Source organism: Euprymna scolopes, chromosome 33 (genome assembly GCF_053919585.1).
Source record: "Euprymna scolopes isolate OS-2025 chromosome 33, ASM5391958v1, whole genome shotgun sequence".
In the NCBI taxonomy this organism is placed as follows: domain Eukaryota; kingdom Metazoa; phylum Mollusca; class Cephalopoda; order Sepiida; family Sepiolidae; genus Euprymna; species Euprymna scolopes.
Window position 1 is genome coordinate 10,792,799 of NC_136514.1, and position 19,168 is coordinate 10,811,966.

The 19,168-nt window shown below is 34.4% G+C and overlaps 1 protein-coding gene across 2 annotated transcripts in view; it reads right to left on the reverse strand.

The window, feature by feature from the left end:
• Positions 1-19,168, reverse strand: part of LOC145258140 (contactin-3-like) — a 527,582-nt gene that overhangs the window by 142,367 nt on the left and 366,047 nt on the right. For both annotated transcript variants that reach the window (XM_080115925.1, XM_080115924.1), the window contains exons 11-13: positions 15,267-15,451; positions 11,176-11,448; positions 791-1,072 (exon numbers count right to left, since the gene is read on the reverse strand). In XM_080115925.1, the coding sequence (XP_079972051.1) occupies positions 791-1,072; positions 11,176-11,448; positions 15,267-15,451 (740 nt within the window). The remainder of the gene's footprint in view (positions 1-790; positions 1,073-11,175; positions 11,449-15,266; positions 15,452-19,168) is intronic.

Sequence of the window (19,168 nt, forward strand, 5' to 3'; positions counted from 1 at the left end):
CACATCAGGAATCAAGGTTATACCAAGTGTAACGTTACGTGGCGTTACACTTTACTTAAGTGATTCATAAAAAATGAAATTGCAAATAAATAAATAAATAAAAATTCAGGTCAGCATTTTTTTAAAATAAAAGTTTTTAGCGCCGTTATTTTCCCGCCTCGACACCACTTAAAAGTATCTCCCCGTCGTCAATCTCGGCCGGTGTACACTTTTCTTTTCCCCTCGACCGCATGCCAGTCACAGCCGGCCCATTCTCGTCCTCGACTTTACACGCCTATTTTTTCGGCATGCACTTCGCTTTTCTTCCGAGCACGTGGTGCATTTTTGTACTTTTTTCCCCTTTTCAATCTCAGACACTTCCTAGTTTGCATATGCGTCTTTTTCGGCTACTGCTACTACTGCTAATCTTTTTGCAAGCCAGCCACGCTTCGCTGCTACTGATAATTTCCTATGCTCTTTTCGGCACTGTGTTACACAAGAAGCTTGTATTTTTTTCATATTTTTAAATTTATTACATCCCAAAACAAATGTTGGAAATTCCTTGTATGCACAAAAAAGCCTTAACAAATTTAGAAGTATATTATCAGAAAACTTCTGAAACTTTCTTCATGCTGACAATTTTCCTTGTTTGTTTTTTTTTTTGTTTTTTTTCAAGATCAATTTCAAAATGAAAGGTCATTTGCGTTAAACATCGTTCGTTGGTTTTGCCTATTACATTAAGTGGCTCCAAGCCTTGTCTGAAGTGACTTTTATACAAACGAAAATACATAAAATGGATTAAATAACCTACCTTTTACTTGAATCCGTGTACTTTGCTCGGCACTTCCTAGACTATTCGTCGCTTTGCACGTGTACACACCCTCGTCGGATTTCATGACTTGCGTAAGGACGAGATTACCGTTGTTCAGTAGGGTAACCCTTCCCGAACTGCTACCCGTGGGGACGCCGTCCTTAGTCCAGCTGATCGTTGCCGTCGGTGCGGCATCTGGGTTACATATCAGAGAAACGTTTCCTCCCATTGCTGCGGGGGTGATATCTTGTAGATGATGGCGAATGAATCGTGGAGCAAAATCTAGAATAAACAAGCAGAAATAAACGCACGAGGTCAGAGACAAAGAAAAATAGTATGCATATATATACGGGATGTTTTGGGAAACCGATGCTATAACTTCGAATAGAATTTTCCACTTCTTTTGTTACACTCTAACATTTTTGCTGTAAATATCATTTTAAACACATTTTTATACAAAAGGATATCCTATAGAAAAGATTATACAAAGTGCAATTAAACGATATCAGTTCATTATTTGTAAATGTTTGAATGATTCTTTGATTTCGGCATGATATTACGCAAAGTGTTTGAAAAATCGATGGCATTACTTCAGTAATATTGTTGAATAATTAATATTCTTAAAAGTTAATCAGTTATTATCGATCTATCTTTCTATCTATCTACCTATTTTTCCGATATAAATCATAAAATCTCTCCAGATTAATTGCGTGTCTACCATGCCACAATACAGGCTGCACAAAAACAGTTTTGTGCCAATTTTTACGGCGTTTCATCATAGAATGGTAACTTCCCTTGAATTTCCAATCACATGTTATCAATTTTTTTATCGGTTAAGTATTTGTTATGGAAATTATTCATTAACGATGTAATTGTAAGAGAAACCCGATATTGGGATAATAAGCTTATATTCGTATATTTTATTTTTATATATAGTAGACATCTCCAAACAGTTCTGTAGAACGTCATCATTGTCATCATTGTACGCGTTAACTAGTGACGTCATCATTTCGTGTGTTTACTATAGATTGGGTTAATTTCTATGGAAGAGCATTTATGCAGAAATTTATGAATAAATAAAATGTACAATAAAAAATTGATTAAAAAACACAACATAAGGCTTACCTTTTGTAAAACAAATAGATTTTTGATAACGATTTACACAGACGATAAATTAATTTTAATCTGTTCTGTTGATATATGCATCTAAAGTGATATGCTTTTATACAGAGTGGTGTGGTTCCCGGTTGAGTAACTGTATCTAACTTTGTCGGATATATACTCGAGAGTCATGAACAATGAAAAGCATATTCTGTTGTCATAGGCCTAGTTATGAATCAACGGAGGATTGATTCTATACTAATATATACGTAAGCGGCATGAATTAAAATATAATATTTAAGTGTATTGTACAACCGGGCAACGCTGGGCAGCCAGCGAGTATTTGTCTAAAAAGAATATTTTAAGTTGCTTTTTGTATCTTAATAAAATATCGAAATATGTTAAATTAAGATGGATATTACATTTTATTACATTTTAAATGTTTTCACAGCTACAAATACCGGACACAGATTAATATTTATATTTTGTTTGGAATTCGTTTTGGCTCGGATTATGTTTCCTGAGTTCTGCAGTCACGTGTGCAGGGGGAGATACACGATAAGCAATACGAAGATATGGATTTAGTATAATAAGCAACTTTATGGTGAAGGGCACACATAATTGTTGGTTAACTTCGGTGATCTGACGAGAACTGGTGTGTCAACGCGATGCCGAGCAAAACTAATGTATCTATCTTCTATCTATCCTCCTATAAATTCGTTTTCCTTTTGTGTGTATTGATATTCATATTAAAAACCCTCTTTTTTATTTAAAAAGAAAATACAATTTTCTTATATATGGGTTGTGGAATTTCATTCATCAGCAAAAGATCTAGCTAATTTGCATATTCTTTTAAGCATTCATTTTAATTAATTCCCTCTTAGTTGCTTCGGATTTCTAATGGGATAATCATCCTTAGTTAACTATTACATGTAATTATATTCATGCAGATATTCTATATGATTTATACTTGCATAATATTTGCGTAAAAAGTTTATCATTGAACAAATTTTGCCTACCAAACTCCTTCTAGAGTTTTTGATCTACAGACATGAAACTTCATATATAAGGTATTTGAATCCATGCAAAACTTTATATTTGGGTTTTAACCCGGAAAAATTGTTGCAAAAGTGTGAAAATAAAAAAAAAATGAAATTTGCTAGGTGAAGGTTGAACGTCGGCATTACGAATGCACAACGTATTAGCTATTGGTTCATGTTTTTAATTTTTAGCCTTGCAGTAAACATGTTTTCATAAACCAGTCATTAACGGCGGAGGCAAAATAAATCGTGAGCTGAACGTTTTGGTTTCGATTCTCGGTGGTGGTGCGTGAGTCTTTTTTAATACTTTTTAAATCATTACTATATATTGCATACTATATATATATATATATATATATATATATATATATATATATATATATATAAAAGTGAAAATGTCTGTCTGTCTTTTCCCTATGGTAGTCAAGGAAGACTATTATACAGAAAGGCATTACTTTACATATTCACACTTTTTAATATATACATGTGCACATAACCTTATGAACAGTACATAGGACCAGATCAAAGCCGGGCGGAACAGCTAGTATATCTATAAAAGTGACGTGTCTGTGTATCTGTGTGTGTGTCTGTGTACATTTCCCTACGCAATAATTCTGTAAATTTAAAGTCTACAGACTCGAAATTTGATATACCCGGTACTGAGATTTCGGAAAATCTGTGCAATGGGTTTTCGGCCAGAAATTTGGCTGTTAAGGGGTCAAAATTCAACGATTTGACCTTTGAGAACTCTACCAAACTCCTCCGACAATTTTGGGTCTAAACACTTGAGATTTTAGATATAGATTCCTTCGACATGGATTTAACTTAATAACTTAATTTGAGCCCCCAAAAATAAATGTTAAGGGGTCATAATAGGGGTCAAAGTTAAAAAAATTGACCACTTTTTTTTTTGCTCAACATACATTTCCAAATACCTGGGCAACGCCGCGCTGAAAAGCTAGCAGCATATAATGAAAAGTAAGACTAAAGCGAACATCATCCGTAATATTGAACACATAGTTATAGTTCAAAGTCAATATTCATGTATGTGTTTACATATGCTGCAACAAAAGTAGGTGTTGTCCTTTTCTCTTTCTTGCAACCTCGTTCCCAAAAGAAGAGACGTTGCGAGCTTATCTCTGCTCTGTTATTATGTTCGTCAAGTGCTCAACTGAGCTTCAATCTAGTGTCCTCCCTCGCCAATTTTTCACAAAAACACTCGTCTAACCCGAACTACTGTCAATAATATCCTCCACTCTCTATCTATGCTTAAACCTAAACATGGATTCCATGAACAAAACTTCTTTCCTAATACTACCCGCCTGTGGAACTTTGTCCCACTGGTCTGCTTTCGAGCTGACTACAATATCGTCGTCTTCAAGTCTAACATAAACAAATTCTTTTTGAACGTCTTTTTAAATAATCGAATTATACTAAATTTCTACTACTAACGATTACTACGATACTATTTCAATAACTACCGTGCACACATTTACCCTTATCCGCGAGTGGATTTCGAGCCTTGTTAAGTGGTGACTCCTTTTTTTAAAAGAAAGTTGACTGGGGTGTAAAAGAAAACCCACATACTTCACAAAAATATGGTTTGTTTTCTATATTAATTTTCATGGTACAACAAACTACTGTATAACGACAAAAAATAGAATATTTGTTTACCTTTTTTGTTTCATTTTACTTCAGTCGAAGTTCTCAGAAATGAAGGTGCCCCCGACATGGGCTAACACTCTATATGAGATACATCGATATCCAAAAGTTCGATTAAACTTCTGTAACTCTCAAACACTGAGTTGAGAACATAGCTTTTCTCTCCCCGATTAGCCATTTTCATATATTGTATTATATTGTATTATATTGTAGTATATCTTTCATTTTATTCTCTTGGTCTTACTGGATTCCAGGACAAGAATTTATCTAGTCTAGTGGAGTATCCAGCTTCGTGCTATTACTTGAGGTAACATCACTTGGAGAAGTTGCGCCATTCCTTGTAAATTCTTATGTGAGTTAGCCATAGTGAGGAGATCTTATTTGGGCAGCGAATACCATGTGATTTTGAATATTTCGTCAGAGTTTACTTGTAGGGAAAAGTATTCTTGAGCCAGGTTGTTCTGATAAACCCCTGTACAGAGAGACCTTAGACACTCGAGGATAGTATCTAGTAGGCATTCAAGTTCTCTCCGTTTTTTTTTTTAATTTTCTTCCTTTGAAGCTTGTAACGCTGGGTATGGGGCAGCCAAACCAGCTATCAATATTCCCCTGCTTTTTATTGAAACTAACAGAGTGCTCTTCTTAGTATCCTCGCTGTTTCCTAAATGCAATTTTCTAGGTCTCTTTTGCACTTGGCGCACCAGGAATATTAGTTAGGTAGGACTTCAGGTTCTTCTTCATAAACCCTGTGGCACCTATAATAACTGGTATGATTCATATTTCCTTGAGATTCCAGTTTCTTCTCATATCATACATGAGACCTTGGCATTTGGTCTGTTTCTCTCTTTCAGTTCTGTTCAGACGTCCATCATTAGGGACACTGACTTCAACCAAGGTTGCCACTCACAACGAAAATGACTTTCCGGAAAGAAAGATAAGGCATATTTATCACAGCAGTATAATATTTCTTTTTTCTTTGTTTCTGTTTGTTCTTCGCTGTTTGTTTATTAAAATATTTTTCTGTACATTTCATCACGAAATTCAGAATATTTTTCTTAAATATTTATTTTTTCTTCTTCAGTCATCGTTTCCTTCGATCGCTCTTCTTTCGATACTTGAACCGCGCTCTTTCTATGTCTTTTCAGAAACCAACAATCACTGATGAAATGTAGTTAACGAAGAAACAAGCGTAAGATACTTGCCAAAGTCCAAAAGTTTGGACAATCCAAACAAATGAATGTTAGTAAGAGAATCGATAGTCAATTAGTATGAAACACGTGCTTGCCGCCATTTTCTTTTTCCTTTCATATTTTGTACTTAAATTTATTGTCACTGAACACCAGTGTACCTTGGTGTGATACAAAAAGATATTTGGGCGAGGCAGAGGCGTTTCCTTGGCAAGATAAGAAGATGAAAAAGCAAACGAGAAATAACGATGTGTTTCCCAACGCAAATGAAGCAGCGCTGATGTACAATTTAAACGAGCGATCGCTTCGAAAATAACGTAGACTATTTTGAAGTGTATCCTCGCATTTCTGTGAAAAGTTCTGTCCGTCGGCCTGTCTATCTTGTTAAAATGCATTTGTAAGCACGTCTTATCTATTGGAACAACACACTAATTTCTGAGTCATTCTGGAGACTCATTCTTGTAATAAAAAAAAAAACAATCTAAAGAGTTGACACAAGATATAACTATCGAAAAGAAAATTATGTTATTCAATTGCAAACGTGTAACTTTACACACGTTTACACACGTTGCAGCAGAGTACGTCGCAGGGAGCACAGGTAACAAGTAATAACTCAACGCTCTTTTTTTTATTGACAACGACATTTAGTTCCCCATTCTCTAGCCACACGTGACTTCTCGTTACGACCGTGACGTCACACACGTAACGTGATCGTCGTCCTGTGCACGCGCTCTATTTATGGCATTTTTTCTTCGCACTCAGCTCTGCATTTGCATACGTGTGTCCGCGCTCTATTACACATATTAAATGTAGTCGTCCCCAGCAAAAATTGGCATCGTCAATCCAAAGAGGCTTTTCATTGTAATGAACTGCAGATATTTTTTAATCGAAATATTAATTCAGTAAGAATCTGCAAAGCATAGTTTCCTTATAATATTAAGATGAAAAAACCTATAGTTGAAGAATCCAAATTTATTGAATTATATTTTATAAAGCGATTCTGGAATCTGATTGGTTTGTTCTTATCACCCGTCTTTATAAAAGTAAACGTCCGAATCTTAGTGATCACCCCGTGGTATTATACCCAAAAATATCAGTTATCTACAGACACGTGTTTCGTTTGTAGATAACTGTTTTATAAGTAGAATAAAATAATATATTTATTTGTTTAGATCCAAAAAGGCATGGGCGATCGTTCGGATCTAAAAGAAACGACTTCCTCGATCTCCTAAGAGAAGACGCTATAGACCAAATTTTAATATAGTTTAAAAATCAACGACTGAAATATCGACACACAAACACACGCACAAACACACAGACACGTGTTTCGTTTGTAGATAACTGTTTCATAAGTAAAATAAAGTAAATAATATATTTGTTTGTTTACATCCAAAACATATAACCAATGATCCGAATTTAAGAGAAGACGACTTCCTCTATCTCCTAGATATTTTCCGAATTGGCGTTAAATAATCAGCGACCAAAATCGATATACATATACTGATTAATACTGATGGATCACCCCCGCATCAATGGCTCGCGAGCTATTCGACGGTAAGGGTTAAATAGATTGTCAGTTGGACGATAGTCACTGAAAACAATCGGTGAATCGAGCAGAATATTAATTAAGAAGAACTAATTCTCAAAGAGAACGGTTCAACAAGTATTTTATGCATTAGACTTTAAGATGGCCCCGTTGTAGACGGTTAGTAAGTATTTTGGTCCATAGATTAGGTATTCAAGGAAATAAATTTTGTCAGTTCTGTTTTGTTTTTACTATAAAGAAAAAAAAATTCGTTGCTGTTTTTGTAGCTAAGTATAATCACATTGCCACAGCGGCTCTCGCAAGATCATCGAAGCTAAGCAACGATGAGCCTGGTCAATACTAGATGAGTGACTATTGAAGAATGCTATGCGCCGAGACAGACATTTTCAGGTTAGTGTATCGGGCGCGTTTAATACACTGGGAGGAATGAACACCCAGTTTTCGTTAAAGCATCCATCTAGGAAGGAAAACTCACGATGTAAAACTACTGACTGCTCTGTCTTGTAGCAGCCATTACACCAACCGAGATTAGCAGTTGTAACTAGAAGTGTGTAACTGCGCTATATTTATTTATCTGTTTGGATTTCCAGACAACCTAGTTGTTGTGGTGGACCTCATACATCAAATTCAGTGGGAGCATCCACCATCATTAGACGAGTTATTGTTGAATGCGCAGTGACTACAGCTTATTGGAACATTACACTGGAGAGGGATAATCAACATGTTTTGCCCAATAGATTGCGAGGTAGGTTTTGTACTTTGTCCTGCTCCACGAACCCCAAAACATCAATCATGACAAATCTCCAAAAAAGAAACACAAATAAACCTAGAACCCCATCCATCAACGTAGACCCCTACTACCAGGTCTCCTCCAACACCAGGGGTCTACGTTCCAACCTTCCAGAGGTTTAAACACAATTACAGGAGACGAAACCGGACATATTCTTTCTAAGTGAAACTGGCATAGGGTCAACCACTTCTCTAGACGAATTCATAATTAAAGGAACTGTCTTTGTTTTATCGTTATTTCCATGGCAGGTGCTCGTCTGAGCTCCAATCTCTCGTCCCACTCGCCAATCTTTCACAAGAAACACCTGTTTTGCTGAAACTACTGTCAATAATTTTCCCTACTCTTTATCTGTGCCTAAATCTAAACGTAGATTCCATGAGCAAAGCTTCTTTCTTAGAACTGCACACCAGTGGAACTCTCTGCCACTTGCCTGTTTCTCACCTGACTACAACTTGGACGTCTTCAAGTCCAACATAAACAAACTCCTGACAAACCGCCCCTTGAGTAAGACACTATCAAAACCCCCAATACTAGATTACTACAATACTATCTCATTGATTACTGTACACGCAATAACCCTTATCCCTGAATGGCTTCGGGCCTTGATAAGTGGTGACCCTCATGTAAAACAAAAGTAAAAATTTCCTCGAATGGTACCACCCAATATATGACAGTATTTCCCATTTTGGACGTAAATGCTTCTTATATCCATGGATGATTGCGCCAGTAGCGATATACTTCTGGAGCAATAGAATGATCCAACCATTTTCCTAGTGTTTTTAGCAACATACTTGATTTATGTCTTCCAATTCAAGTCTGTAATCAAAGTCAGTTCTTGGAGCTTATCAAAGTAGGTGAGCTATTCTAAGAGACATTCGTTCATTTCAACTTGGGAAAATAAGGATTCCAGCGTTGGCAGTCAAAGAAGAGAAGCTTGCTTATAGAGTGGTGAAGGTTACTAGCCACTTTTCCTGAAAATAAACTTTGTTCATGGAAATTATGTTTGTTTTTTGGTACATAGTGAAAGAATGAGTGTAGTGGGGAATATAAAGTTGTTCGTTTTCATTGTAGCTAGGCAAGATGTTGATGTGAATATTTTGCTATGACGTCAGAAATTAGAGCTCAGTCAAGCACCTCCCATAAATATAACGACAGCTGCTTCTAATCAACTGCAAAACGTCGTTATGCACTTAATTTGAAATGCACCAATATGCATCCCAAGGATATCATACTAGACGGCATAATCACGTTGACACACTATTTTTATTTAGCTAATTCGATGCCTCCGTTCAGTCTCGAAAGATAAACGATACCCACTGTAGAGGCAGCTGCGCGTGTAATTGTGAGGCAAAGGTTTCACAATTTCTAACAGCACCTCTCCTGAATCAGCACTGTTTGGGTCCAGTGGCAAGGAGAAGTCCAGGACGACTGGAAACAATGCCGAGATAAGTGGAGAGTATACACAGCACTTGAAAGTTAGTTAGATAACCGAAATTAAGCAACATTGAGTCTGCTCAGTACCGGATGGGTAACCATTTTGGAATATCAGGGACTCTATGTAGAAGAACGTCGTCATCACTCCTGACAGGGATATCCCCCTGACACTCCAGAGGGAGCCGGTTCAACTCGACTAGTATATCTTAGATATATTTATGGTATGCCTCAAGAAATATACAAAGCTAAATGTAGGTGATGTCGAGCACCTATTCTAGAAAAAAGAGAAAAATCCAAAGATTTTATCTGATCTGTCATGTTTAATTTGGAAAAAAGTATCCTTCTCGCTAGACGATGAGGTTATTGGACACATCTTATCAGTATCCATTCTTTTACTAATCGCCTGAACACAACTGACCATCGAATAAACTAATTCGCAAATCATCATCAGCAGCAGCAGCATCAGCAGCATCATCATCAGCAGCAGCAGCAGCGGCATAATAGTTATAACGTCCACTTTATATAATGACATGTGTTGGACGATTTTCAGAAAATAACTTCAAAATTTACCTATCTTTGGCCAGGTATTTATTCCTCTTCCTCTCAAATACATCCATATCAATTCCTCTCACAATTTTTAGCTGGTCTTCCCCTGGCAACTAATCGTATTACTTCAATTGCTCCCCATCTCTAACTATCAGATGTACTGTCATCCAGTTTTTTCATTAACATCACTTTGAAGGGGAGATAACGCTTGGAATGTGTTGGACAGCTGCTAGAAATTGACTATAAAATTAACATTTGGGGACTGTTATTATGCACCTTGTTCCCCTCATAAATTCATCTTTGTATCGTTCATATTTTCTTGGCCTTACCCGGAAAATTGTCGATTGAAAAAATAAACGATAAAGATTAAGAAAAACAAACAAAAAAAAATTAAAACAAAACTAAAACTGATAATTTTAATTATTTGGATTATTCGGAATATTAGCGTTTTGGCCGATGTAACCTTCGACTTTTTACACGCGTATCTTGTTGAGCTTAGAGATCTTTCTGTCAAACGAAACTCTTCACGTAATTCTCGGAGGTAGCATGCTCCCATTCTGCCAGGGACTCGTGGCATGAGGGATAAAATACAAAATAATATTCAGTTACAAGTTGAAAGTTGAAAGTTAAATTCCCAGTGGGGACTATATGAAGACTATAGTTTCTGTTTAGCCATGGTTGACAGAACGAAAGCATGCAATCCTCATGCCTTAAATAAAGCGTTCCTGTAACGTTACACACGTTTACACACGGAACCCACACGATTGTATGCAGCCTACGTCACAAAGGAGACCATCAACTATAATCAAAACAGAAACCAAAAGGTATGAAGAATTCATGGTAAAAATGTTTATTGCAAGAAATGGAAAGTCATAGCTATTACAACGACAGTCACTTGGAAGAAAAAAGATGTAAGCGTGGCACACGAAATAACACTCACGCTATTAATATATCGATTATTAATTCTCATCTCAAATATTAAACAGCGTAATAAAAACGATAAAAGAAGAAAAATCGATATAATGAAAAAATGATAAAATAAAAATTGAAAAGGATAAAATTAAAAAAAAAATACTTACAGAGAATCTTGAGCTGAGCACTGCTGAATGACGTACCATATGTATTACTAGCCCCACACTGGTACATACCGGGATCTCTTCGTTCATTAATTGATTCTATAGTTAAGCTGTTGTTATTGATTATTATTTGACCTGGGATAGATTTGAGAAGTTTACCATCCTTGTACCAAGAATACATTGGCGGCGGTCTACCTTGCGCTATGCACAACCAAGTGAGTTTCGAATTAGCGTCTGGGAATTGAGATTTTAACGGGAACAGAAAATACGGTTTAGCTGGAAAAGAATAAGAAACGTATACACAACGATAATTATATTTCAATTTTTACCTTATTATAGTATATGATATTACAGAATATTTTTTAAAACGTAATTAAATCAAAATATTGAATGGATGGCAATAATTTTCAATTATGTATATTTATTTCTGGACATAGTGTGTGAGGTGACCAAATACTTTCGAGAAAAAACATATCTTCGTCATTACGAAATATTTTCAAAGATGTGAAACAAACTACTAATTTGAAATTCCAGCTCAACCTAGCGGATACACATGGAAGTTGAAAGACTACTACTACTGGCAGTGAAACAAGGCGTCATTTCTCTTTCTTCACGAGCGCTTCGACCCTCCCGGGGTTAATACCATCCGAATATGAAGAGAAAAACATTTTAACACGGACAGTCTTCTAGCCTCGAAAAACATATGTTTCTATACCGACGTTCTAGACATTATAAAAGAATGATATTATTATTAAAAATAATTTTTATTTACATTTCTTAGTTTTAAAGATTATCAATTTAACATTACGAAATGTTTAATAAGATGTGAAACCCACAACTAATTTGTATTTCAAAATTATTCAAAAAGTAAAAAGAATTATTTTCAAAGAGTCAAATGAATTTTATTTTAAAGTTTCAATTATGCATATTCATTTCTGAACAAGATGGTAAATGCGTGCGATTATAGCCCGTGGTTTATTAGGTTTGTATTTTAACATGTAATTATCTGACTGCATAAATTAAACAAGACAGACATTAAATTTGAAAAGTGAGAAAAGCAGCTTTATTTATTGATGGACTATAAGTGGAAAGTGTTCGTTTTAGTTGTGGAGGAGAATGTTTGTGAATGTGTGAGAGAAAGGTCAGCTTGGAGAGAAATCAACAAAAAGAGAATGTTCATTTGGTTTGTACTTATCCGTTTAGGTGTGAATCAAACAACGGTTAGTAAATGAAGGTGCTCGACAGTAACATGGGAGCAGAGTTGGCTTTTGTCCACTTCGGTGTCTTCTTTTCTTTGTCGCATCTATTAAAGTTTTGTGGCAGAATCAGTCCTTGTACTGGGCTGGTCATTGAAGTGTGGTGTCTGCACAGATGCTGCACTCAAATTAATTGTCTTCAGTCAATCGAAGGGGAAACTCTTCTATACTAAGGCAATTTTATTTTTGTAGAATGGCCCTTTTGAGAGGAGCTGGTTATCGCCCACATTAAACCAACCTTGCGTTATACTTTGTTTCGTGGGAAACAAATAAATAACCAGCCAACACGCGCACTCATATAGCGAGACGAACTCTTCCCTCAAATCTTACTGCTGAATCTCTCCCTGGTTCGTAAAATCTTGAGTTTTTGTACTTCTGTCGAGAGTCCCAGCGCCGATCAAAAATCCATGTTTTTTTTTTTTTCACAGTGATCACCACTTATTAAGGCCCGGAAGCCACTCAGGGATAAGGGTTATTGCAAGTACATTACGTTAGTGTGGAGATTTGATGAAGTGTTTACTTAAGGGGGCGGTTCATTAGGAATTTGTTAACATTGGACTTGAAGACATCCAAGTTGTAGTCCGGTGGGAAGCAGGCAGACGGAACAGAGTTCCACAGGCGTGCAGTTTTAAGAAAGAAGCTTTGTTCATGGAATCCGCGTTTTGATTTAGGCACAGATAAAGAGTGGGGGAAATTTTTCACAGTGGATTCGGCTAGACGGGTGTTTTTCGTGAAAGATTGGCGAGGGAGGACCAGAGATTGGAGTTCAGACGAGCACCTGCCATGGAAATAACGATAAAACAAGGATAGGCTCGCAACGTCTCTTCTGTGGGAGAAAGGTTGCAGGGTAGAGAAAAGGGCATCCCTCACTAAGTCACGAAGTCTATTTTGTACTCTGTCAAGGCATGATAGGCTGTTTTTTGCAGCTCCTGCCCAGATATGGCAACAGTATTCCATCCTTGGACGTACTTGGCTTTTATATAGATAGAGAATTGCATCAGTAGTGTGATATCTTCTGGAGCGGTAGAAGGATCCCAGCCAAATCTTCTCATTGATTTGCAATCGTTTTGTAATAATTATTTCTCTTTATTTTATTTTTTATTTTATTTATTTATTTATTTTTAAAACCGGAAGACCTGTATCGAGCCGGTGCATACAAGACGGTTTTTTATATTCATCTCTGACTGCGGATGCGCCAACATCCGATATGCAGCCAACTCTCATCAATCCCCACAAGTTTCCGAAATATTTTGGAGAATTTTCTCTTCGTTAGCAGAGAGGGGAAGCGTAGATAGCTCCTGAACGTTGTTACATTCTGTGTTTGTGTAACAAATTTCGAGAATTGTTTACGCTTGTTTTGCAATAGTTTTGGTGTATAAAAATATTTAAAAACTAATCTTAATTCTTGAAAAATACTTTTGCTTTTAGAGAGAGTAAAAGAGAGTAAAAGGGAGGAAGGGGGAGAAAGAGGGAGATGATTAAAAAAAACTGAAATCACTAACTTGGGATTTTCTTGTTTTATTTTACAAAAAATATCGCTGACTTTATTTTACTAGTTCAAACAATTTAACTCCAACTCAATAAGGGGACCATGAAACGAAACATTTTCTTCCCTACCAAACTCCCAAGCCAAGCCTCCTCTTATAAATTTGATCCGTATCAGATTAGCCCTTTACAGTTTAGTAGCAATAAATGTTTTCGAGATAAGAAGTGTAAAAAGCAAAATTATAAAAAAAGGGTGAACACATACCTATCTCTACTATTCTATGAAGGAAACTTTGTGTGTTTGTCTTTGTGTGTAAGTTCGTTTCCTATGGACTCGGAAACGGCTGGGCAGGTTTTCATGAAATTTTACTCGAAGGTACTTTATGGGCCTGCCATAGGTTTTGTATCGGAATGTCTTCGATAAGTATCGATAAGCGAAATAATTCGATTAAAGAAATAATAGGCGATTTTGAATAAAGTAAACAGCTTACGAAGCCTAACATCACAAGCGCATCTGAGAAGTTTAATTATCACACAAGCCGAAAGACTCGACATATAAAATAAACAGTAGGTGTGTTGATATGACAGGGGTGTGTTCAAAATGAACGTTTCAGTTTAAAGCACAATGCCACCATGATACTTGACTTGTTCATTTTAAAATTAAATCCAAGCTATTATCACCGCATGAGCAGCAATGCCAAGCATATAAAACCAACAGTAGGTTCTTTGATATGACAGGGGCACAGGCGAAATGAATGTTTCTGTTTAGAGCATATCTGAAGTATGATACTTGATATTTGCATTTTAAACTTTAATTCAAACCATTATATAAAAAAAAATAATTTTGGAAAATCAACGGTAGGATCTCTACAGTGTAATGTAGACTACAATGTATAGTTAACTAAGTCATTGTGAGAGGTATGTGAGTTCCTTCCCAGTGCACCGCGATGAGTTCCCAACTAGAGCAGATAATAAATGGGTTTGATTGAAAAATGGGCAATTTCATAGATTTCGATGACAATAAAAATATGGGAGTGTTAAACATTCGTTGATTATCATTCAATTCCAGGCAACTTCGGGTCACTTTGCTAGTTGGCTATAGTTTTGTAAATAGGGAATGCTATTCTTCTAATCAGACAATGCTGCATCCCCTTTCAAGTTCAACTTATAATTAAAGAAAGCCTTCAAAACCGAAAATAAGTTAAAAAAAAAAATTGAGAGATATGCTTGAGCTATTTTAAACCTGACCTCTGCATTACTATTAGTAATATATGCCTCATTCTGAACGTTAAGCTTGTTTTTACGCAAGCAAACATGCGTACTGTTATTGTTTAATGGTTAGAAATGACTCACAGCCTAATGATAATGTATAGGTTGCCTCGTCTTTAGCCTGGCTCCCTCTTTTCACAATACATCGGTACGTGCCCTCGTCTTCAAACTGTGCATTTTCAATAATCATGACTCGGTGAAGGTCCTTAAATTTTACTCTTGAAGACAAATCACCATCGTCCTTCGACCAGAAATACAGTAAAGGGTTCCTAAAAAAAAATTAAAATGAATTAAATATAATAAAATAAAATAGATAAAAATTAATAGAATAGAATATAATAAAATTAAAAATTGAAATAAAAATTAAAATTAATTAAATAGATAAACAAGAAAAAATTAATAAGCTATAATAAAAATGACAAAATTAAAATAAGAATAAAAATTGATAAAATATATTAACAATAACAATAAAAATAAAAATACTAATTTAAAAAAATAACAAATAATAACATAAAAATAAAATTAATTAAATACAATAACTATAACAATACATAACAAAATGAAAATAAAAATTAATTAAATATAATAAATATGAAGTTAAAATAAAAATAAAAATTAATTAAATATAATAACAATAAAATAAAGAATAAAATTGAAATAATAAATATAAAAATTAAAATTAGAATATGAATAAAAATTAAAATTAACTAAATATAATAATTATAACAATAAAATAAAAATATGAAGTGATTAAATATAATAAAAATAAAAATAAAAATAAAAATATATTTAATATAATAAAATTAATATAATCAAAATTATAGAAATTATAATTAAAATTAAATAAATATAATCAAATTTAAAATATATTTTAAATAAAAATTAAGTAAACGTAGTAAAAATTTAAAAAAAAACAGTTAATTTAATCTAATAAAATAATAATTGAAATAAAAATTCGTTAAATATTATACAAATAAAAAGAAAAATTCGTTTGTTATAATAAAATAAACATAAATATTAAAATGAAAATAAATGTAATATTATAATAATAAAAATAAAAATTAATATTAAAATTAATGAAATATAATATCAATAAAACTAAAAATAAAAAATAAAAAAATTAAATATAATAGCAATAATAAGAAAAATTAAAATTAATTAAATATTATAACAATAAAAAGAAAAAAAATAATGAAATAAAATAAAATTGAAATTAAAACTAATTAAACATATTAGCTCTCGAAATCAAATCTCCCATTCATACGTACGTTATTACCCTACACCACTTTTTAAAAGTTGGCATCGCCTTATCGTCTAAAAGACTGTTGTGGTTGCAAGGTTGAACAATAATTAGTAAGGAGATACAATGAAGACGCAAACAACAAGATAACGCAATAATAAGTGTATTAAAGAAAAGGTATATTTACAATATGTACAAATGACGGTGTCGAGTCAGAGAGTCTTGGTGGGAGGACATGTACGCTCTTCGGCGTCACTTCTGGTGGCATTTGAGTAAGACACACCAAGGCCAACCTAGGCTTGCCATTTATAGTGTTATGTTATTCGCATATGCAAATAAGTGGTTGCCACCACAACAAAGACAATGCTAGAAAAAACGTATTATTTAAAATTTAACCTGATGTCGAACGTGGAACACGAATTAAAATGCAATATAAGATCAAAGTGTAATATCTATGCTGTTGAAATTTGAATAAATCGATCTTTTACAGAATTCTATTTTTTAGAGCTAGGATTAACATAAACAAGTAAATGTATAGGATCAAAGTGTAGTATCTGTTCCGGCAAATGCTGCAAGCAAAGACCACTGCCTTTGTGGCAATGAGTTTCTGGTCCATGTACCAAAAGACTCTCACTATCCAGTTCCAATTTCCTACCTCTCGGGAGCTGGGCCCTCTTTTACCTCCCCCCCTCTCCACATTAAAAAAAAACAGCCTCATGCTTAATTTGCTCTCATGGTGAAGCAAATAAACACAGCTCCTCTCCCTCTCCAATTTTTGAGTGGCCTTGTGCCTAATGTTTCATTTTGAGAAATTTTACAAAATAAGAAATATATATATATATATATATATATATATATATATATATATATATATATATATATATATATATATACCTCTATACTGTCTAAACGTTGTTGTGTAATATCGTGGAGTCTGCGTTCGAGCCCAAATCCATATAATGAAAATATTTCACAAACAAGACTTTTAAATATGGTCCTTCTAACCAGTTATATTGTGAAACTACATTAACTACAGTGCTTAGATAAGTATGTTTCAGTTTGAATAAAGATGATACAATGGTATCGCTGAGTCTGCGTTGGTGCCGAACTTCCAGAATAGGGACGTTGTTTTTAGCACAACAACAATATAAAACAAATTAAAGTTATAATTGTGGAATTTTCCCAGGTCCCGATAATCTATATAATAACATTATTCGGCATTTCTCTTAATACGTAGGTTATTAGCATTTACTAATGGGAAGATTCCAATGTTTTTCCTGATTCCGATACACTTACCGATTCCGTACTAAATTCCCGATTCCGATACAATTACCGATTCTGATTCAAATTCTTTATAAATGTCTAAATATTTAACTATAAAGTTGCTGTTCTTTTCAGGATCACCCTAAATGCATATGTTGAATGTGTAGATATTTCTCAAACGTAAAAATATACTTGTGGGGGGGGTGATCTATAGAATTTAGTTTTACAGATAGTTCAAAAGCAATAATATTGATTATTTTAATTTTACTACCAGCAGTTTTCGATTATGATTTGAACAAAACCAAATCAAAAAGACAATTGAAAGAATTGCTTTGTGGTATCGGGAAGTAGGCACAAAAATTTCTGATTCCAATACAGATTCCCGTATTTCTGACTCCGATCCCGATTCCGATTCCGAATCCATTTAATCAACCAACACTTATTGTTTCAATAGAAAAAAATGATTCGAATTCTTTACTTACCTTTGTTTCCTTGCGTCAGTCTGCATACAACGTGTGTGTCCCGAATATTGACATGTAACGACTACGTAACATATATATACTGCCCTTCACATATATTTATTATTTAAAAAAAAAACACATCTTAAAAACACGAGATCGCTGTATCAGTAAAAACCGTGATTGGTGATTTCTCTGATGTCACTAAAGTAAACTATTTTGACGTTACCTATTTTTAAATGAATCATTGTTAAAAGAAATTGTATCGTTCTGTCGACTAAAACAGTAACATTTTAAGTAAATAAATTTTAAAAAAATGTGCTAATTCGAAAAATATTTAATCGATAATTATTTTACGGTAAAAAAGACGTAAAAGTTTGAACCTATAAATACAACATGGTAGCCTTCAAATCAAATGTAAACAAATTCTTATCGAGCCATCCCCATAAATAATCAAATTTTACCAAATTTGCATCATTAACAGTTACTACACTAACACCTTACATTCATAAACCCTTATCCTCGAGTTGCCTTCGGGCCTTGATAAGTTGTGACTTCCAAATAGAAAGGGTTTAAAAATAATTAAATGTCTACAATTTTAAATTAATGATAGAAGAATTCATTTGATTTATTGGTCGATTATTTAGCCGACAATGGCGATTATTTTTACAGAAAAAAGAAAGAGTAGTTTTCTTATTAATATTGACTATGATTGATAGTACTGACTCTATGTAATAGAACACGGACGCGAGCATGGCAGCAGCAGCAGCAGCTAACTAAAAGTTACAGGGAGCAAGATCTGGACTATAGGGAGGGTAAGAAACTGTCTTGATGCCCATCTTGGTAAAATAGTTTGTGATAAGGATGGAGCATTCTTGTCGCAAATTCGCGTAAATCTTCCGCATCTTTAGTTACTGGCAAATAATTTTGTGTACAATTCCCACACTGAGATCAAACTTTGCATTTATTGTCTCTACAGGCACACGGTGGTCCTCATCCATGAAATTCTTTATTTGGCCAATCAA